General features: G+C 41.6%; 1 protein-coding gene across 9 annotated transcripts in view; it reads right to left on the bottom strand.

Moving 5' to 3' along the window:
• The window catches only part of PPFIA4 (PTPRF interacting protein alpha 4), a 107034-nt gene that overhangs the window by 58702 nt on the left and 25597 nt on the right, over positions 1–22735 (bottom strand). For 7 of the 9 annotated variants that reach the window (XM_083508456.1, XM_083508457.1, XM_083508458.1 and 4 more), the window contains exon 2: positions 12909–13784. In XM_083508456.1, the coding sequence (XP_083364582.1) occupies positions 12909–13145 (237 nt within the window). In that variant the 5' untranslated portion in view covers positions 13146–13784. Of the gene's footprint in view, positions 1–4082; positions 4445–12908; positions 13785–22735 lie in introns of those variants that run through there. The other 2 variants (XM_083508464.1, XM_083508463.1) reach the window with 2 other exon arrangements.

The following is a 22735-nucleotide window of genomic DNA, read 5'->3' as shown; positions in this document are numbered from 1 at the left end:
CTACAACAAAACGTATATCAAACAAAATTAGAGGGGGGGACTCTTACACATTAAATGGGGCTGAAAACATTATTTATACTTTACACCAAACGCTTTTCAAGAGCATTGGTTGCACGTTTCATTTGCCAAAGTGTGAGTGCGGCCAGTTGCAGTCCTTGGTTCAACGCTTGTTGGAACTTGTGCTAGCCCTACCTTAAGTACATCCTGACTAGATGGGTAAACAAATGATGATGCTGGCCCTGATGGGTGTAAGGAGGTCACAGTCGCTTCTTCACTTTCATAGTCCACCAACAGCATATAAGTTAAGCAACATGCTTTACTGTATTCACAGGTCACATACCCAGTTATCTCAGTCATATCCAGAGATTTTATACCTCCTTCACTGTCAAACTTCTCACTCTCATTGCTAAAGGAGTACACATTGGTCACAATTTCTGTTGGACTGGATATAGCAATGAAATCCTTGTGTTCCCCTGATCACTTTCACTCTTTCAAAGCGTCTTTCAGGAACATATCTTCTTTTCTGTACTCTTCATTTGTTGAAAATAAGAACTGGATGTTATCTCAGCAGCAGTTAAGCAGTTCCGGCTGTGTCATAATTTTGTTTGATATGTATTTTGTTGTGCTTCATGAAATAAAGTACTAACAATAATTCTTTCAAAGTGTTAATTCTATCATGCAATAGCAAGCTATCACTCAGCTTTGGAACACATTTTTAAAATAAAAGCCTGACTAGTTTTTTAGACACCTTTCAATTAAATAACTTTATAACGAAATGCCTGAAGCAACTAATATTATGGTTGTGGCCTTGTTTATTCTGTTATATTTTTCTTTGAGAAGACCCATTTATCCTAAATAGAACCCAATAAGGCAGACATGTATTAACATATTTTTTTTGTAATGTGATCCCATTGATATCCCAGGATGAAATTATGCAGGTAGCTCTTAGAAATAAATGATCAATACTGTACAATTTTTTGGAATTTTAAAATCATATTAATTTTTTAATCACTTTAAAATTTTGTAACTTAAATTTAAAATTTAGAGTAAGTTCATCATGTGACATACATTAAGGCCTATGAAGTTCTGAAGAGATTGGTGTTTTAGGTCTTGACATATCTCAATCTTGGGCTGAGCTTTTAAGGTTTTTGTGTAGGTCTGGGAAGGCCCAAATTGTCAATTTTTTGAAATTTCAAATCCTCATAACTCAAAAATGGGATGAGATAAAAAATTAAAATTTTAGATTTAAACTTAGATTTGATCATTCAACAAGCGTACAAAATATTAAGAAAATTAGATGACATGAGATTTAAAAGTTGGATCACTTGATATGGAATGATCCCATTGAGGAAGAATGTCTCTACAGTATCCCCAGGCAGGATGTTCTAATCGCCTAACATAGAAGCAAGAAAACAAAAAGGCTGCAGCTTTTAGAGATTAACTGGTTTATTATGGCATGAGCTTTCATTCAATTAGATGAAGATTTGGGAGATTTATTCTAATGTTAAGCTAAATACTACCTTTCAGTCCTATGCTGCCTAGTCACTTTGGAACCATGTTAGAAGATGGTTGTCTTGTGGACAAGTTTAACAAGTCCTTCATCCTCAAGTTACTGAAATCCCTTATAAGCTTATACTTTTTCCAACAGACATTTTAGATTAGACCTTACCAGACCTTTTCTCTCAACCCTTGGATGGTAAATTGCATAGCCATAAGCTTTCCAGATTAGGCAGGGACACCTATAAATGGATTAGAAAGTGAAACACGGATGCCTAATCTTGGCTCAATTAAGAACTCTTAAAAACTTTAGACTACTGAGAAACGTCAGAAGACACCAAATGCGATTGTTCAAGTATTCGAAAGCAATGAATTATTGGATGCATTTTATATCAGAGATTTAAAACCTATATTTGCTTCTAGTTTGCTTCCCAGTGTAGCTGAAGGTATCAAGTTTAATTTTATAGCCTTAAGTGGATCTGGCACAGGCTACCTTAAGGGGTACCTGTCACACCTCAACTGTTTGAGCAAAAACAAAAGAACTTGTGATTTTAAATGTTAAGAGCATATCAATTATGTAAAGTGATTTTCTTAATATCGGAAGAGCCAAACACAGCAATGACGGAGAATGTGGAACATTTTTTTCAGATACAAGGACAATTCTTCTTTTCCCTACTGATTTGCCTCAGAGTTCAAGGAATGAATTGGGTCCACTTAGGATGTAAGTCACATTTTTGGCATCTAATTGGAGTAACTGTTTGTGCCAGGCATAGTGGATCAAAACAGATACAGAAGCAATCAGTGTTATTAACTGCATCACAGATAATAATTAGTCCAATGTGCACATAGGAGAATTTCAAAGAAGAAAAAAGAATGTCCAAATGAATCAGTATTGGACTTAAGGAACCCATCTCCTGATGGATCAGACCAAAGGCCTATCTCATCCAGCACTGTGCTTCCCACATTAGGCAGCCAGATACTCAGGGGAAGACCACAAGCAGGACATAAGGGCAATAGTTCTTTTCCATGATTAGTCCCTAGCAACTGGTATTCAGATGTCTGCTGGCTCTGTGCAGGCTGCTTGTAGCCGCTATGACTAGTAGCTTTATTGTAAATGAATTGGTCTAATTCCCTTTTAAAAGATTGGTTTTTCCTACAATCCTACAATCCCACTGTCAGGGGGAAAGCCACTAGTTCGGGCTAGAAAATGATGATATGTAAGGTAGACCCATTATGCAGTCACCTTTCTGAGAGATATCAGGGGAGAATAAAAATGAGACTGTCAGGTGCAATCCATGATGCTAATCACAGCCTAATTCCAAAACTAGTCAAGCATATAGAGCAGGTAAAGAGACTTTATTATTCCTCTTGGGCACATCCAATAGATGCCCAGGATGGTCACAGGAAAATAAATACAAATACGTTGCAGCAGCAACACTGGTCGCGCTCCTGAAGGAAAATGTATTGTCTGTTCACAGGCTGCCTGAGAGGTATGCATACATAAAGACAGAAATGAAAGGAAGGAGTAGGCAGGTTTGAGGGTGGAAAACAAAATTTCACACATTTTTTGATAGGTGTGAATTTTTAGGTATCAGTCCCACATTCATGCCATGTGTTTTGTCCAGTTCCATGGTGCTACCAATCAAAATTCTAGGAGTCTGGTGACTATAGACTCCCTGGGAATTTCTCAGCCCTCATAGTGGGCTTGGGGAACTGCCTTTGGGGCTATGGCAATTAGTTCCCAAAAAGGTAAATCACCTATGGTCCACCAGGAAGGAAAAACTTCAGCCCTTTGAAAGTATGACCTTAGTTCACATGGACCCTTCAAAATAGAGCAAAGAGCTAGCTATTTTACCATGATGTACAGTGGGCAGCTCATAAAGTAGCTTCAAACAGCAGGGGGAAACCAACAGGCTATATGTTCATACTTAGGCGTTTCCCACTTCTAAGTTCCAAACCTGCAGGTCTCTGTTGTTCAAGCATGTTAGGGTAAACAGATCACTATAAATCAGAAGCTCCCAAAGGTCAACTGCTCTTTTGTTTGTACTCAATGAACTTTTCATATAAGGGTTTAGCTTGGTAGGAAATCTCTATTCCACGCAACTCTCTAGGAAATATTCTTTGTCTTATCTGTCAGGGGAATCACCTGACAGCACTAACTGTGCCCAATACTCTTTCCCAGTGCTTCTTTTCTGGGGGGACATGGGGGGACACATACCCCTAAACATTTTGTGAATCTAAGTTTGGCCTTATTGAGGAGCAGTATTTCTATATGAATAGGAAAGTGAGAGTACCCCTAAACATTTTTAAAGGGGAAAAAACTGCTCTTTCCCCCTCTCCCCCTCAAGACATTTGGAGTAGCCTATGGCACTGATACTCCATTTCTTAACAGAAACAAATATGAACAGAAGTTCATGCCTATAGGCAACACAACTCCTGAAAGAAGTAGAACTAGAAGAAAAGCAGCTGCTTGTGGAGGTTCGGACAGGCCTCAACACTTGCTTTAAGAGCCTGGAGTATTTCCATCTACCAAGAAAAGGTGAAAAGCTATGGTGGGCAGACACTGCAAGGGGTATCCTGCTTACCTGATACATGTACATGCTGAAATTAATGCCATTGGACAGATGGATGGTTATGGATTTGTTCCCTGTATTCATGCTGGGGAATCATAGCCAGCTTGATCTGTAAATCCATGGCTCTGCCAGGCCGAGGGGAGAACAGCAACTAAATCCAGAGATGAAGGGTAGAGGCAGCCTAAGTTCCATGTCCTGCTGCAGACCCTGGTGCCTGAGGTTCAAACCAGCAGGAAGTTGCTTCTTGCAGAATCTGTCTGTCCGGGAGGAGGAGGAGAACTGGGCACTGGAATAGTGTCAGCGAAGCCCTTGTCAAGAGGAGGCATTTGGAGCTCACGGAAATTCCCCATCTGCTGCCTGTGCTAATCACATCCCTTTTCAAGATCCAGGGGAGGCAGCAGTGCGACTTGGTAAGGGAGGCAAAAATGCTACAAGCAGAAGCTGGGAGCCGGGAGAGCCAGCAGCCTCCCCCAGAGGATCTCACAGATGCACAAAGTCCCTTTGCAATGACCTAGTTTGCTCTGCATTGCTTGCATGTTCCCTATACAGAACGTCGGAGGGAGAGGAATTGAAGCAAGAGCAGAGAGTAAATCCGCATAGCCCCTTAATCCAAGCGGCTGCAGAGCCCGAGAGGCGTAACCCTCCCTTGGCTGACCTGGCATGCTCTCTGCCCAGCTGCTCAACATGGATGAGTGCAGACACCAGAGCTGTGGCTCTCAATCCAAGACGTGGGCATTGAGCATGTGAGGCCACAAAGGGGCGTGTGCCTGAAAATCAGCTACGGCAGAGCCCATTTAGGGCCATGGTACCTTTTGACCAGCTTGGAATTTATTGGATCTGGCTGACCCAACTGGAAATTTGCCAAGGGCAGAAGGTCATTCAGCTCAGTGAGGAAGCAGAAAGACCAAAATGTGTCAAGGCCAGAAGGTGCTCATACTGGGCTTGTAAGCAGCCTGTCTGGCTGAGTGCTTAGCTCTCCCTCCCTTGCCAAGCTCTTGCAGACTGCTGTCGCTGCTCAGCTGAATGTGAAGTACCCTGGGGTTGGTAGTACTATAATGCAAGAAATATTTTAGTTTCTTTCCCCCTTCTAAAAATACAGGTCCTCCCCCTTCTCACTACAAGCCAGAAAGTGAGCTGTCATACCCTTGGCTAGGCTCTGCAGCATGCTGCAGGGCCTAGCGTCTCAGTTTGGGGTTCATGGTTGACCTGCTAAATAATCACCTCAGAACATGGCTGCCAAGGTTAATCCCAACCCTGGGCTCTCTTCTGTTCTGAGAGATATGCACATGAGACTCAGAGCCTTGGACACACAATATTAGTAACAGCCACTCGCACTGTTTTCAAATAATCTTGTCTGCATTTCACTGAAGGTAAACTCAACCATCCCCACTACACACACACACATTCAATCATCTGCATGAAACAAGGAGACAGTGACTACATTTAGGACTGGCTTATTATCCTCCTGCCTGGAAGCTGCCAAGTGCTACAGTGTCATGCCTACCAATTTTCTTCAGTAAGAATGCTAAGACCACAGGTAGCCAAACACAATGCTCTCCAGATGTTGATAGACTACAACACTCATCAACCCTCACCACTGGCCATGCTGAATGGGACTGATGGGAATTATAGTTGAACAACTTCAGGGTATCACATTGTCTGCACTTGCTTTAGACAATAAAAGTCCACGTCAGTTAATGTTGGACTTTGTGCAAAATCTTTGTAATGCTTTAAAACTGCAGCTGTTCCTAGTGGCAAGGAACCTTCACTGCACTCTTTTTGGTGCCTGCTAAAAACATTTTTGTTTAGGCAAACCTATCCAATATGTAAAATGTTGACAAGCACTTTAACCTGGCTTTTAAGCATATACCGTAATTGAATTGAATTTTTTTTGAATGTTTTAAATAGTTGTTTTTAACTATTTTCTTTACTGATAATTCTTACTGTAAACCACTTGGAGGTTTTATTGCAATCTAGCTGTGAAATAAACAAACATAAATAAACCTAGGTATATGGATTACTTTTGATTCAAGCCAATGTCAAACTTTGGCTTGGATTTTATGCATCCTTTGAGTAAAATTATAATGTGTGTGGGGAAGGGTAGAATACTTACTCACATCTCATTGAGAGACAGATAGTGGTGTGCCCAGAATTCAGGAGCAGCTTAGTACACCATTGTATGACTCAAATACTTGCAAAAAAAATTCCACTTTCTGATTTTGTATGAATGACTTCTAGATTCAGCTCCAGGAGGAGTAACGTGGGAAGTAGACCAAATATATCCCCTTTGAAGTCTTCTAAGCACTGAAGTTTAAATAATAAATATATGGGAGACACCCATTATGGTGCCCGGATTTCAACTACCAGCTAATGGGGTAGGCAATGAAAAGGCCATGGCCCCAGAGACCTGCTCTGTGCAAGATCTGCCTCTCTGAGGTGAATTTCACAACCTCCACCTGTTTGACAGTATACAGTCCTCCTCCACTGCCGACAGCGGCAAAGGAGGAGGAGGAGGAGGAGGAGGAGGAGGAGGAAGGAGCAGCCCAAAAGGGCTGCTTTCAGGCTGCTTGTTCCTCCTCCTCCACTAACAGCCACCGACAGCTGCCAACAGGGACCCTCAATCGAGTATAAACTGAGTGGGACTTTGTCAGCATAAAAAATGTGTTCCACCCACAGCATCTTTGGTTGGGTAAGGTATGCCTTTTCCTAGGCTGTTACAGTAAACATCGAAAATTACTGTGCTAGATGATGTAATAGCACAATAGTTACCCATTATTGGAGTATTTCCGCAGCCTAGAAGTCTGCAAGATTTATGATAAAACAAGGTATTAAGGACAGGGCTTTCTGTCTTCTCTTACCTTTTAAGTACCGTGTGAAGCTGGATTGAGCAAACTATTTTCTCTGGCCTCATCTCTCCATGGTCCGGATCATGGGTGCACATGAGCACCCACGCCCACAATTTCCAGCATCTGCGCAAACGTGTTTTCCAGCGTCTGTGTCAATGCGATTTGTGGCACTGCACTGTGCTGTTTTAGTGCAATGCGCGGGGACTCGTTGAGCGGGCTGCTTGGTTCGGGGGCAGCTCGTGAACTGGTAAAACAACCCCCGTGGGCTGCTTGTGGCCCATGGGCCTTAGGTTGCCAACCCCTGGTTTAGATAATCTGCTTCCTTTAGGTGTACCTGCAGCTGGCTTGCCACCACCATCTCAATCACCTTGCTCAGGAAAGGAATATTAGAGAGGGGACAGTAATTTCCTAAGACCTCTTGATCCAGGGAGGCCATCTTTAAGACAGAGGCATTAACCACACCCTGGAACTGTATTATACATATTTTTCCCTATGACAAATATTGTCATATGTATGTATGCTGTTCCTTTGCAAGAGAACTTGAATGCCTTCTGTCAAGCTTCCAAGTATAAACACTGTATCTTTTCCCTATATAAACTGTCTTCCAAGTGTAAATCTGTATTTAATGCCCTTGATATAATATGAATCAACTGTAAATGGTGTGAGCAAGGAATAAATGTTTGGGTTTGAAAAGAATGCACGAAAGAAGCAATGAATGATGTTGATAAGATACAATGCTCATACTTGGAATTGTGACTGGAGGCATCCGATTTCTCTTATAAATGAAGAACACACATAGTATGTTATTATGCGTGTACCTAACTTATTAAAACACATAACAGAATGGAACAGTTTGGGAGAAAATAAACAGGCAAAGGCATGATTAAGCAGTTCCTGCAGCATTGTAAATGAACACCTCCGATTCCACCTGAATCGGGAGGGGGGGGTGGAAGCTAGCATAAATAAAACATTACCCTGGGCACCAGCTATGGGTCTTCCCTAGATTTCAGCACCACCTGCTGGTACTACCATGCCACAACACTGTACCAAACCTGTTCAGCTTCCCCTCAGTTATCAGGGATGGATTTTCATGAGAATAAACACTCTATAGCATCACAGTATTAATGTTAGAGTACCTGTAGAAAAAATGCTAATTATGAATTTGCACAGAATACAATTATTATGTCAAAAAGGTTTATTAAAACTTTCATGAGTTTAGGTACTTGTGCTAAGGGCACACACAAAGTCCATGCTGGGAAGAGTTTGTAGCACTGCTTTTGACAATCTGTTTATAAACATACTGCAAAAAGATGGTAAATTCTTCATATCCTACAGTGCTATGTGCTAGCTTAGAACTTCACATTTGGCTCTCCCTCACGTAAAAGGTAGTAATACAGGTAACTCGCATCTTACACAAGGGTTATGCTCCTGGTCATTTAGTGTATAAGCAAAATTGTGTAAAGCCAGAGCAACCTCTTGAAACCTCAAAAAACATTGCTGCGCTTACCAATGAGGAACAAATGCAGCTCTTAGTCTCCCTCCTCCTCTTCTTTGCTGATTGATGCTCTGGGGGATTATGTGCGGATGAGAAAAAGTGCTTGGATGTGGTTTGGAACCACAGGTGGGTTGCGTGGGCTCATCTAATGTTGCTACTGGTGGTTTCTGTCAGAAATCAAGCCTTTATCAGGAGAAACTTGCAACTCTCCCAGGCACCCGGCTTGGTCTCCTGTTGACCTCCCTGTCTGCTTTCCCGGCAAGATCCAGGCAGAGGTCGCGATAGGCGATCCTTCTCAGCATGAGAAGAACACCCCCCCCTCTTTCCTGCCCCCCCCCCGGGCAGGGGAAAGAGATAGACAGAAACGTATTTACATGCCTTTATTTCTGTCTTTGCAGCGTTACAAAAAACATGACTGCTCTGTTCAAACTCCAGCAGTTGAGAGAGACCAAACACTTCCTGTCCAGCTCATATTACACTCTGAGCTAATTCCGGTGCCCTCTGCACTGTGAACTGACTGTCCCTCTGTTTCCCACGGAACAGTCCCAACATTCCCATTGTTTTGTTTTCAAGCTACCAGCAGCTCGCGGCTGCATTGCTTCAATATCGTAACAGTTTCTTCATCAGGAACATTGTGATTGGCAACTGCCACTGTTGTTTCTTGGGTCTGTCAAGCATTTCTTTTTATGGTCTCATAGTGTCTGTAATGTCACGGATGATCTTGAGGCTGCATTCCATGGAGGCATCAAACTCTGGAATCAGATCATTTGCGGGCTTTGTTACTTGAAAGAGTTTATAAAATTCAGGTGGGTAGCCGTGTTGGTCTGACGCAGTAAAAATGTGTGTGTGTGTGTGTGTGTGTGTGTATATATATATATATGAATATTGTCTAGTAGCACTTAGAGACCAACTAAGTTTGTTCTTGGTATGAGCTTTCGTGTGCATGCACACTTCTTCAGATATGAGTTTATAAAAGTTATGCAAGTTCCAGCTTGCTGTCTCACACTCACCATCCTCATTCTCCCATTCTGAACTTGATCTGACCAGTTCCTCAAGCTCTTCAACAGTCAATACCTGTTGGCCTCCAATTAGCTTTTCCCCTAAATATGGTCAACAAAGCTACCACCACCCACTTGCCTGGAACAATGTCCTCAAGCTCAGTGGCAATGCTTGGAAATCCTGCAAAATCATGCAAATACATGTTCTGTCAGCATGCATTCACTGTTTCAGCCCTGATTGCATTCACTGTCTGTTTGATGTAGGTGATGCAATGGGCAATATTGAAGGACTTCCAACATCCATCACATTGATCATCCAAGAGAAGGTGAGCTTCATGTAAGCAACCTTGAAGCAGTGAATCACACCATGATCCAGAGGCTCAATGAGGGAAGTCGTATTGGGAACTACGTGCAAAGCTGAGTGCCTTGGGCTACCCAGAAGCAGTATCCACAAGCAGCATCACTTTAAACTCCAGGTGAGACTCTCTCAGTTCCTTCCAGTCCAGAAATTATGGAAAAGTCATCCAGGCCTTTTCGTTGGATTGCCAAACCACAGGAAGGAGACCTGTACAGCAAGCATGGCTTTATTAAGTGTCCAGCCACTTTGCCAGAGAGCAGCACAGTCACTGGATCTTTTGCAAGCCAGGGACTTGTTTTTCAGCTTTGGCAATCTAAGTCACCTCAGGCATTTTCTTCCAGAACAGCCCCATCTTGTTGCACTGAAGACTTGCATTGAAGATATACCTTGTCATACATCAGCATCTTTAGTTGCACGTGGTATGTTTTTGCAGCCTCTTGTCTGCAGCTGCAGTTTCCCCAGTCATTTGGACATTCATGAGGTTGAAGTGGACCTTAAAGCTGTTATGCCAAACTGGGCTGGCTTTCCACAACTGTGGTGGAAGGTTTGAAGCGGTCATAGAGGCTGAGAGCCTTTTGGAGTAAGATGCTGCCCTCCACAGGAACACATTTACAGTTCATTTCTTCCAGCCACAAGTTCAGTGCCTTCTCAGTCTTCACCAAGGCCTTATCTCATACCTGGCTGATCACCTTTGCAGTTAGTGATGTGCTTGCTGCCACAAATCTCCTTCTCACGCACCTTGATGGCACAGGGGCTGATGGCACAGGGGCTGAACTTGTTCTGTCCATATTTGCATGCCGCAGCACACACAGGCATGCCATCCTTCAAACAGTCCAGCACAACCACTTTCTCTTTCAGCATGGGAGCCACCCTCTGCTTCTTGGGTTTCTCAGTAAAGGTAAAGGTAAAGGTAAAGGGACCCCTGACCATTAGGTCCAGTCATGACCAACTCTGGGGTTGCGGCGCTCATCTCGCTTTATTGGCCGAGGAAGCTGGCGTACAGCTTCCGGGTCATGACTAAGCCGCTTCTGGTGAACCAGAGCAGCGCACGGAAACGCCATTTACCTTCCTGCCGGAGCGGTACCTATTTATCTACTTGCACTTTGACGTGCTTTCAAACTGCTAGGTTGGCAGGAGCGGGGACCGAGCAACGGGAGCTCAGTAGCTGATGACAATGATACCTTGTGTTTGGGGGCTGTTCTGCAGTCTGCAACTCTCTCCAAGTACCTCCTCCACACTCCAACCTCCCCCAATGTCTTCCCAAACTCCTCCACAAGTCTCTCTGGCCTCCTCCAATCTCTCTTCAACCACCTCCCAAACTCTCTGCTATCTCCTCCACTCTCTCTCCACACTCCAATTACTCTCTCAACCACTCTCCCAAAGACTGACGGATTGCTGGCCATTTTGTCCTCACTCTGCCTCCTCCCACCCCCATGCACAAAATTTATTTAATTATTTAATGGTGTTTAGCATAAAGCTGTACACAAGTACAGTATAATAAGCATAAGATGCAAGTTACCTGTACTTCATTTAATTAGTTACAGAGTAACCTTCACTACATGTACATACACATCATGCCCCATCCAACAGGTAGCACACTGCTGCATCAAATGCCATGAAAGCTGAGTCAGGAGGGAATCACAGAATTGTAGAGTTGGATCATTTAGTCGAACCCCCTGCAATGCAGGACTATGCAGCTTTCCCAAACAGGGATTGAACCTGCAACCTTGGCATTATCAGCATAACGCTCTAAACAACTGAGCTATACAAGCTGACTTAGGAAGAAATGAGAACCAGAATTAAAAGGACTATGAAGATCAGAGGAAATCTGTTATTGGCACACTACTAGTTAAGGTGTTAGAAATTAATTAGAACAACTCTGGAAGTAAAACTGCAAACAATTATGACTGAACAGTTCTTTTCCTTGGAATTTAGCCTGGGGCACTGAGGCAGTCTCTAGTTTTAAATAAATAGCTACAAAAAAGACCAACATTCAGTTGCTAAATGTAGTATTTTACATGTGGCAGCTGGCCAATTCCCCAAGAACCAGATTTTATGTTCCTTACACAAGCTTTCAGAACAGCCTTCCTGGACATGTGGAGAGATTAAGCTCCATCGTAATCAGACATGGGTGCAGTTATGGCCATTTGTGACCTAGGCCTATAATTCCTGAGCCCCACAAATCCTGCTTGGAACTGCCTGCAATCATGATAGACAGACATATGAAATTATGACTGTATAAATAAAGTTACTACAGCATGTATAACCATGTCTAGTTTTTCTCCAGCAAACGATCAGCTGGAAAAGTAGCTGTATTGAGCTCTTCCAAATTGTAAACCTACTCATTCACAGGGAACTGCAACCCCCTCCAGAAGAGGCAACCCACCTGCTCCTAGGCTGACTGGCTCATCCATTATCAGCTCCCATCATATCTTAATTACACTTAAGCTTTTTCTACCTCATCTAGCACACCACCAACTTCAAGCATCAGCTCAGAGAATCCAGACACACCTGGATCCGAGGACAAGGATAAAAAGAGTTAGGCATCACTGATATGTCACCTCTGGTTCCCTTATGTTCTTACCCACAAGTTTCATATGGATGTTAAATTTCTTAGAAGGCAAGATTGGACTCTTATTACATCCAACAAGATGAATTTCAGTGGAGCCAACTGGTGGTCTTCTGGCACTATCTCCTAGTCAGAGCAAAACCACTGCAGAGTTGTGCCAGTCAGTCCAGAAAGACACTATTGTCAATGCTATTGAAATATTGGGAGCAAGAAAGTATTAACACTGAGAAAGTGATTGCTGCAATTAAAGCTGGAAGGGGCCTCAAAGATCACCTAGTCCAACACCTTGCTAAAGCAGAAAATGTTGTATTATATAGTACCCGCTATAAGCAGCTATGCAGTTAATTTAGAAGGGAATTAGAAAAGGTTTCAAAACTCCATCCCTGGCAAGTGCCTACAGTGATGAGAAACCAATGCATTATGCATTACATTCCTGTCCAACTTTAGCCATATCCTCTCAAATTAGACTAAGAAAACCATGCCCGCTGTCCTGGCATGCCAGTATCTTTGCCCATGACTTTTCCTGCTGTTGCCATCTTTTAGTTTCAACAAAATCTGTGTATTTATCTTACCTGAGGTAAAGCAGAGTTCAGTTGCCTCTGCAGCTGGTCTCTCTCATGCACGGTCTCCTGTAGCCGGCCCTGAGTCACAGACAGAGTCTCACGTGTTTCCCGAAGAGTCTCTAGCAGCTTGTCTCTCTCATCAAGCATATTCACCATCAGCTGTTCAAAGTTGGCATCAGAATCAGAGCCCGGCTGTGACCCCAAGGGGTCACTCTCGCTGATGGTAGGCATTACCTCACACATCATGGCAATACTTGGCAAATGCCCCGCGTTACAGTAAGATCAGAGACTGGCAGGGAATTCCTCCTCAGGATGCCTCTTAAGGCTCTATAAACAGTAAGCTAAGGTCACATGGTTACTGTAGCCAACTGCAGGTTGTGGCAACTGTCAAATGCAGGCTGCATGGTAAGGTCCGTAAACCCTCCATTCCTCTTTGCAAACAGCTGAAGTTTACATTACATCTATCAATGTCTGAAAAGGTCATCAGAGCATTTTTAACATCAAATACATAAAGTAATTAAGACCAGCAAGACCCCAGGACTGAAGGGTAATCCTGTGAGGGTTGTTCCAGATAACTCTGGCATATATTCCTGAGACCCCTCCAGTGATGGTCACCAGCCATGGCAGAGCTCTATGTCATTCAGAAAATAGGATGTCCCCTTTCAACACACATATACACACACATTTGCTGCCTTGAAAGGTTCAGAAGTATTAGGAAGTCCATGAAATATTTCATTTTCCTTGATATCGTTAGCAGGAAGTCAGCTTGGACAGATCAGCCAATGGCTTGTGAAGTCTTGAGTGGCATCAGAGCAGACTGATCACTCTCCAAGCAAGGTTACGCCTCTGCCAAATACCTGTCGTACTTTGCTCTTGATCTAGAATCTGTGGAGAAAGAACATTTATTCATTAGAAAAGTGTCCATCTATTGCTTTGCAACTTTTTTCCTCTCAAGAACTTAGATTAGTATATTGCCTTTTTTATTTCCATGAGATAATCCAAAAGAGGGTGTTTTTACAGCAAGCTCTACACCACAGGTTTCAATTAACTTGTTTACCATCTGTTTCTTGTTACCACCCTTAATTTAGACATGATATTTCTATGTATAGATTCTAGATGCCATGAACCACTTCCTCTCATTTTGATTGTTTTTATCTTGTTTGAGGTTCCATTTCCTCAGCCCATTTTTATAAGGTTGTGTCTTGGAGTTAAGTATCACGTTCACTAGCATCATTCCACCACATTTCCAAAGAAGAATACTGTATATATTTTTTCTATGTTCTATCTTAGTTATTGGCCTTTCTGTATGTCCAGATAACAGGTACAATAAAAAGCAGGAATGTTTATTATTTATTGAGCACTTATAGTAAGTAGGTATGATACAAGCTGAATAAAAATACAAGGACCTGCCACAAAGCTTAATTCAAATAAACAGAAAAGAAAAAAAGTGGAGGCGTAAAAATAATAAAGTCAAGATACACTATATCAATTAAAATGTTCTTGTAAGAATCAATGAGATACAGATGATCATGCTTTGATATATAATACACCGCAGGTACAAGGACTAGCTAATGAATGGACAGGAAACTGATTTAAACAAAAGAAAATGGAAAGCTTTTTTTTAAAGGAGAAAGAACCAGAAATATGCAAAAACAGAGAGGACAGAGATAATAATAATAGTAGTAGTAGTAACAACAACAACAACAACAACAACAACAACAATTTTGTATTTATACCCTGCCATTCTGGGGAAATGAAGGAATAAAGGTATAATAATTTGTTTAAAGCATTTCTATGCCATATTTATGGCTTAATAGAAACTCTATCAGCCAGCTCTACAAAGGTAGGAACTGAGAAAGCATTATTTCACATTCCTGCTAGATGAGCCATAACTATTAGCAATAAGGACCCTCCAGATTATAAGAGAGTGGGCAGATTCATGTTAGGAGACTTTAAGATATCCTCTTCCTAAATTGTATGGGGCTTTAAAGAGAATAACCAGCACAGAAACACATCAGTAACCAGTGCAGATAACACAACTCAACCATATGCCCCAATCACAGACTCAGGTATGTGGTGCTTCTGCTGTGTGTAGGTGCTCATATATCCACATATGTAGACACACACATGCCTGTGGACTAAGCAGACTTTTGTCCTTTCCAATTCTATGATTTAGTAATTCCTGCGCTAGCAACTTCAGGCACTATTACATGAGTGCAATGAATTGTTTTAGAATCAAACTAAAATCAGTAACAAGCTAAGAAATCAGTTATCTTTTAAGGAATTATTATCCACACAAAAAGGAAGGAGTTGCAAGGAGAATCTAGCCATAAATTTGATGAAAAATACACTCAAGGGGAAAATTTATCACATTGTTAGAGTCATTCAAGCTGAAACAGTTCTGCTTCTGTTACAAGAAGATAAATGTCAAGCATTTCTGGGAAGAGGTTTCTCAGCACCACTTTGCCCGGAAAGAGGGTACTAGATGCCACCAACAGAAGACAATATACATTCTCAGAAAGAAAAAAAGCAGTCTGCAATTTATTAGTATGTAAATATAGATTCAAACGCCAAGCTTTACTGAAGAGGATGTTACTGAATGCTAGAGCTGCATGAAGACCCTGATCAGCTCAAGTTCTTGTGGCCTTCATATTTGACATAGCAGAATGTTGGAGATAGCACCATCACTGACACAGCATTTTTGTGTCATTTCTTCCAGGGACTGAAGTCAGTATGCTTCAATGACATACTTTTCTGCTGATGGAGAGAAAGTATTGAAGAGAAAAGGAAGCAATATTTATTTACAAAGAGGTTTGTATCTCACTATTATAATGCAAAATCTTTACTCAGGATGATTTACTATCCTTAAAACAATAATCTAACAAACACACACAATACACGTAAGAGTATAAAGGAAACCAGGGACAGGCTCAGCAAATAAACTAGTGCCTGGCAAAACAAAAGTCTTCTGGAATAAAAGTTTCCACTGCCTGGCAAACAATGGCAAGAGGGGACCTGAATCTGTTCCAGTACCACCAGAGTAGGTTTGGGAGGTTTTTGTGGGGGGTGGGAGTGGGGGTGGGGAGATTGAGGGGAAATTCAACCATGTGAGCAGAAGTTATTCTACAAACACTGTTATTGTGAAGGATACAACCCTTAATTTCACAGAGTATGCTTTCCTGATCATAAGTTATAACAGGAACATTTTCATGAACCATGCTGCCTGCCTCTTAAACCTTAACCATGTTTCATTCTTGAATGAGTGAGCCATGCCTTAACTACTAAAGCTGGGGTAGCCAACATGGACGCGATGGCAACTTTGATAACTTTCCCTGTTCACAGAAAGCCACACATAAATGGCCTACAATAAGCAAAAAAAAAAACCCAAAATAATATGCAGTCATCACCAGTCCACTAATGAATACCCAGATGAACAGGTGAGTTTTATCCAGGCACCAAAATGCCAGTAAAACTGCTGCCAGGCATACCTCTTGGGAGAGGGTGTTCCCAAGTCCCAGGGTACTACCCCCAATATTCTTGTAACCTCCATGTATATGCCATTCCACCAAGAAGGATGCTGTAAATACAGTATTATTTGTTACCTTGCCTTTCAATCAAATAATTATCAAGGCACCTTAACAATTCAAATGTTTGAAATTTGACACAATGAAGATGGGGTGTTTCACTTATTAAGACAGTGCACATTATATGTGACAAAAAAGAATGGGGTTATAAGTATTGGTCAAGAATATTTTCAGTTTTAACTCTTCCTTGGATACAATGGTTCAGATTCAAGCCAGATTCAAGTCAGATCCAATGACATGAAATGCATTTCAGCTATGAGCTGCACAATTTGTAACCACAAAGAGGCTGAAATATAGAAACTGATTTCATTTTGTTCTCGTTGCATCACACATTCAGAATAAATAATTATGACAGCAGCAGACCAAGAATGCAAACCTCAAGACTTCTCATCTTGTCCTGGAATAGAAACTAGAGCTAGCTTGCATTCTTGGATGTTTAGGACAGAGCAGACCTCACTTTAACTCCAGAATACCTGGTTAGGAAGTAAAGCAGGCAATTTTCTTCTCTTTTCCCCCTTTTTGTTTACTTGTCTTCACCAGACCTCCTAACATTCTGCATCTCTACTGCCCTCACCCATAGACTAAAATTATAGATCCACATAATTGGTCCAACTTTTGATCCCTTTAGACTTTCCGCACTCCCCACAGCAGAAATCAGAAATGCCTAGAAAAATAATAATGGTGAATTCCAACACATACCATTTACTTTTTTAAAGCCATTCACACAACTGTCTGGTTTTCAGTAAGATATGTATTATACCATTGATTTTAGTGGGTTTGTGCAAATTAATTAATTAATTAATTAATTAAAAGAAATACTTTATTTATACCCTGCCCATCTGGCTGGTTACAGGTAGGTAGCCGTGTTGGTCTGCCATACAAAACAAAATAAAATAAATAAAATAAAATAAAATAAAATAATTCCTTCCAGTTGCACCTTAGAGACCAACTAAGTTAGTTATTGGTATGAGCTTTCGTGTGCATGCACACTTCTTCAGGTACTCTAGGTGGCTTCCAATACATATAAAAACAAAAAATGTCAAACATTAAAAACTTCCCTATACAGGGCTGCCTTCAGATGTTTTCTAAAAGTCAGATAGTTCTTTATCTCCTTGACATCCAATTAGAGGGTGTTCCACAGGGAGGGACATACTGTGTAAAGTGCTAGCACCTTCAGAACCTTCAATGTGAATATTCTCTCCACCCTAACCTGCAAAATAGGAGAGACTCTAGAAATAATTTCTTCTGTATAAGATAATGAAATGACAGTTAGTGGAAGAAGATCCTTCTCTTGCTAATAATCCTGTACCATAATTTTCTATAGGGGATTAAGGCCAGCTGAGTGTTTTAAATGTGTAAATCAACAAGTAATCAGCTAGCATATTATGTCCCATCTCTCTGATATAGAGGCGTCAAAAGGAAACAGGTTACTGGATCCAATTTTTACCTAGACCCCATGGGAAAGTGTGTGCTCACATGTGAAGATAATTCTACACTGGAGGGTTCTTCTCAGTTGAGCTGTCACTTTTCCTGAAAGTATGAGTAACAGCTCAGGATGACATAAGCAGCAATGGAAAGAGCTGAGGGGCTCAGTTGTACTGCGCCAAAGGAGGAAGCAAAGAAGAGCTCAAACTATTTTACATCCAGATTCAGGTAGGTAGCTGTGTTGGTCTGATGCAGTCAAAATAAATTAAAAAATTGTCCAGTAGCACCTTAGGTAAAGGTACCCCTGACCGTTAGGTCCAGTCGTAGACTATGGGGTTGAGCGCTCATCTCACTCTATAGGCCGAGGGAGCCGGTGTTTGTCCGCAGACAGCTTCCGGGTCATGTGGCCAGCATGATTACGCCACTTCTGGCGAACCAGAGCAGTGCACGGAAACGCCGTTTACCTTCCCTATTTATCTACTTGCACTTGACGTGCTTTCAAACATCCACATGAAAGCTTATACCCAGAACAAACTTATTTTATATCCAGCGCACTTTGAATACTTCAGCAAAGCTCACATTCATATGCTCAATTAAAACATAATTCAGTGACACACACACAGAGCATCAGAAAAAGGAAACTATATCTTTCAGTTGCTTTTTCAGAAAGCCATATGCTTCAAGCAATCTTGTAGAAATACTATTTCCTAAAGAAAACAAAGAGAATAATCATAACAGTTGTTCCATAGCCAAGTAATTCCAAAAATACAGCACTGTATATACCACTGGTGTTATAAATGTTTATTTATATATGCACTTAAAACAACTGACTAGAGTAAAATGTGATACACATGTTGTTTTTAAGATCAGCTTTCTGCAAATGATAAAAAGGGACTAAAAAAAGACCAATCCTAGCCCCTGCCAGATGGCTGATGGACATGGCAGTGTGGTGCTGCCGCCACCACATCCACAGTTCTGTTGCTCATGCCAGCCAGGGTGGAAGGCAGGGAAACGTATGCCAGCTGTGTTTTGGGCTGGGTGAAATGAGCCCTCTGCCCCATCCTCCACCACAAGTGCAAAAGATTGGGGATTTGAATTGCAGCTCAAGTAAAAAATCTCTCCAGTGATAAAAACAACCACCACTTACTTCCCAAGCTATAGGAATAGGAGAAACAGTTTCACCAGACAGCAAAGCATATACTGTTGTCTAATTTAAGGTAGAGTCATTAAGATACAGCATTCTCTGGCAATATTCCAACAACAGGTAAACAAAGAACTTCCCAGTCCCAACTCTGACTTCACTCATTGGCTAAAAACACTGACAGGCAGGAGCTGCCAGTCTGGCTCATTTAACAAAAACAGCACATTATACTTCATTATTTTTTTCTAGAAGGACTAGAAACTTAAATTTAGAAAAAAGAAAGCTCAGAGCCTGGGGACCCGTCCTGGGGCACCAATTAAGGCCAACGCAGGAATTGGGTTGGCAACCCCTGTCCTAATTGACAAGCCTCCACAAACTTTAGAATAATAAAGTTTTAGAGTTGGAAGGTACCCCAGGGTCATCCAGTCCAACCCCCTGCAATGCACTTTAATCAGGAAGTAGTACAAATAAAGAGTGGAAGCAATGAAATAAACTGAAATAGCAGAATTCAACAATGGCAATTCATGGTTCATAGGTTTATGTTTCAAATGTTAACAGTCTCAGTTAACAATGTACAGTATACAAATAACTTTGGGTGGCCATCAGCTATAGGAAGGTCTAATTCTACACATACCTATAAATCCACCACTGGCAATATGGCTCTTATAGGGTTACAATAAATCTTTACATTGTGTGTGTCTCTGGTCTAAACAATGCTTCAGCAGTCAAGCTAAACATTTTGTCTCTTTTGACTTGCAAGCCTGAGAAAGTATTCTGTATTGGGGTGAACCAATGAAAAGTGGAAGTACCACTTGGTAATGAGTGAGGGTTACATATAAAAAATCATTTACAAGCAAGCTTCCAAGCTGAAGACTACACAGTTTCAAAGATTTACTGATTAAATAATGTCAGAACTACCAAGGACCACTGATAAATGATAGGATGCTGCAGAGCCCAAGCTGCTGCTTTTCTGGCTACTCCAGCCAAAGGAAAGATCAATGTTCTAATCAAAACTCAACATTCTACCATGGATTCTGGATAGGAAGCCACAAGCTGCAGCTCAAAGACTACAAAGCAAATGCACAGCTTTAAATGGGGGCAAGCCTTCCTTATTTCAGAAATGAGAAGTGGTGCCAGCACTTATTTACCATTCACCTTTCAGACATCAAAGCAGAAGGAGCTCCCAGTGTCATGCAAGTGCCAATATATCAGTGAGTAATTATCAGTATCACTGTGGAAATGGAGCAGCTCTGCAGCTAAAGCAGTCACTGCTTTCTCAACACACAATTCTTCCTCTGCATTACTGAGATCATGACAACAAGTGCTAATTTATTCAGAGTCACCAGCACTGAGCAGCACTGCTGAAGTCTATGCTATAACGCACTAAAGCTTTGATGAAACAAATAATTATGCCTTGCTCTTCATCAGTTGCAAGCTTTAACATATCACGCCCCCTGCCTTAGCACCCAAGTCACAGTGGGGAGTGATTTCACCTCTAGATCACAGACAAGAAAACTGTTCTTGAGAAGGAGGGGTGCGGCCGCCCATTCTATTTGGAAAATGAAAAAGCCAGCATCAGTAAGAGCATTTGCCACCAGCTGCCTCTTTCTGTATCAATAGAACACATTGGTCTGCAATGACTGCAACAATTTAGCAGCTACTCAGCCTCAAAATATGAACCTATTTTCCATGGAACTCACAAAATGCCAAAGCAAGCCAGAGAAACCAAACAAAGAGCTCAAAATTCAAAAAGCATCATTATAAAAACATGCAGATATCTCACTCAAATTCCTGTTCTAAGGTAGTCTATACGTATTGAGTGGCATTCATCTAATGCACTATCAGTGGTAATTCTGCACAAGAACTTCTGCTTGTGCAATGGGGTTTTACCTTACTCTTCTCACCTTACTCTCCTCCTCCTACACCCCTCTCAGAATTGGCAGGGGGGCAAAGGAGAACCCTGAGAACAGCACATTGGGGAGAGAGGGATCATCTTCCACAATACTCTCACACACAGATAGAACATTTGTCATAACACAGCACTGAATTTCAACTTTAATTTCTAACTTAACCCATCAACCATGCCGTGCCAATTACAGTACATGATTTTTTAAACAAGTGCTAGCATATTTTAGCCAGACAGACCAGGACGCTGATTTTCAGATAGGCTGAAAAGGCCAAACATAGCCTGTTTTACCAACCACTGAGACTGACATGAAATTGCACCAGAAATGGTTCACGTGTAACCTTCAGGTATAGTAAAGGTGTCATAGAAAGCAAAAGACACAGAAACTGTCTCTACAGGCCTTCCCCAGAACTAAAACAAGTAAAGAAGGGGCATGTCCCAGCTGCATTGAAAGACAGGCAAATGTGTCTCTATGCTGTCAATTAACATAAATGTCTATCTAAGTGTGCCAGCAGGCTTCTCAGACTAGAAGGAAAAGCCCTGCCAGCTGGATACTAGCAGTTAGCATGTGACAAAACATCAAGAGGCAAAAATAAGCAGGCACATTGAAATTTTAGAGATGGAGACCTTCAGGAAGGGATTACATGGGCATTCCAGAAGACAATCTGCATGCCTATATACAGGATTTTTTCATTGTAGCAGGCATCCCACTCTATTGTAGATTTTAAAGACAACTCTTTGGCAAAACAGCAGATCCACCCCAACTACATTTTCCTGTGGCTACAAATGGGAACATATGCATATAACTGGGGAAGGGTTTGGAAAAGGGGGAATGTGTGAAAGTCCCTATACAACCCCTCATAATCTGCTTTAAAATGTAGGCAAGGAATGCAAGAAGTTGAGATATCCCCAGCTGTCTTAGAGAAACCTCCTTCCACTAGATGCTTCAGCAGAGCTTGCCAGTCCATACTGCTTCTCTCTCCACTAGTACAATACGACCATAAACTAAAAATCTGAAAACCTAATATTGCAACCAAAGCAAAGCATAGGAATTAAGGAAATTCATGAAAATCAATCCATTTGCACAATTTGCTCCCATTACAGTTCTATACCACCTCCCATGTCAAGTTCGAAGGTGGTGTGTTCAACAGTATTTAAATACATGCCAGTACTTTAAAATACAGGAAGAAAATGCAGTTGAAAAACTAAGGCAGAATTAAAATTATAATACACAAAAATCAAGCACCAGTGAAGATCTGCAAGCAGAAATGTGTTTTTAAAAGGTGCCCAAACATCATTAATGCAGGTGCTCACCTAAACTCAGGAAGAAGGTGGTTCCATAGTACAGGCACTGTCACAGAAAAAGCCTTCTTTCTAGTGGCTACAAATCATGCTTCCATAGGCAGCCACACAACCAGGAGCGCCTCATCAGTGGATTGTTACAATTCTGCAGGCCAAAAGGGAGAGAAACACTCCTTCAAGTATCCTGGGTCCCAAGATATTTAAGGCAAGGAACACAAGGAAGATTAAGCACATGAGGGCACTGAGGGTGGAGCTTGCAATTGCGCTGTTGTCCTCGTAAACACTTTGAGCATTTGTGTGTACAGGCAAATTGTCAAGAACTGTATTTCTGACCTCTCTGAGGGGAATTCCATCTGTCTGATCATCATCTCCCCTCTGTCCTGATGTGAACACTGACCAGGCAAGGCTAAAGTGGCATGGCTAAAATGCTATAGGAGAGCAAAGCTCTAATGCTGCTTAAGGGTAGCAGTTCTGTCAC

This window comes from Podarcis liolepis (genome assembly GCF_965112155.1).
Source record: "Podarcis liolepis genome assembly, chromosome: 6".
In the NCBI taxonomy this organism is placed as follows: domain Eukaryota; kingdom Metazoa; phylum Chordata; class Lepidosauria; order Squamata; family Lacertidae; genus Podarcis; species Podarcis liolepis.
Note: the sequence above shows the minus strand (reverse complement) of the source record. Positions and strands in the feature narration are given on the sequence as shown.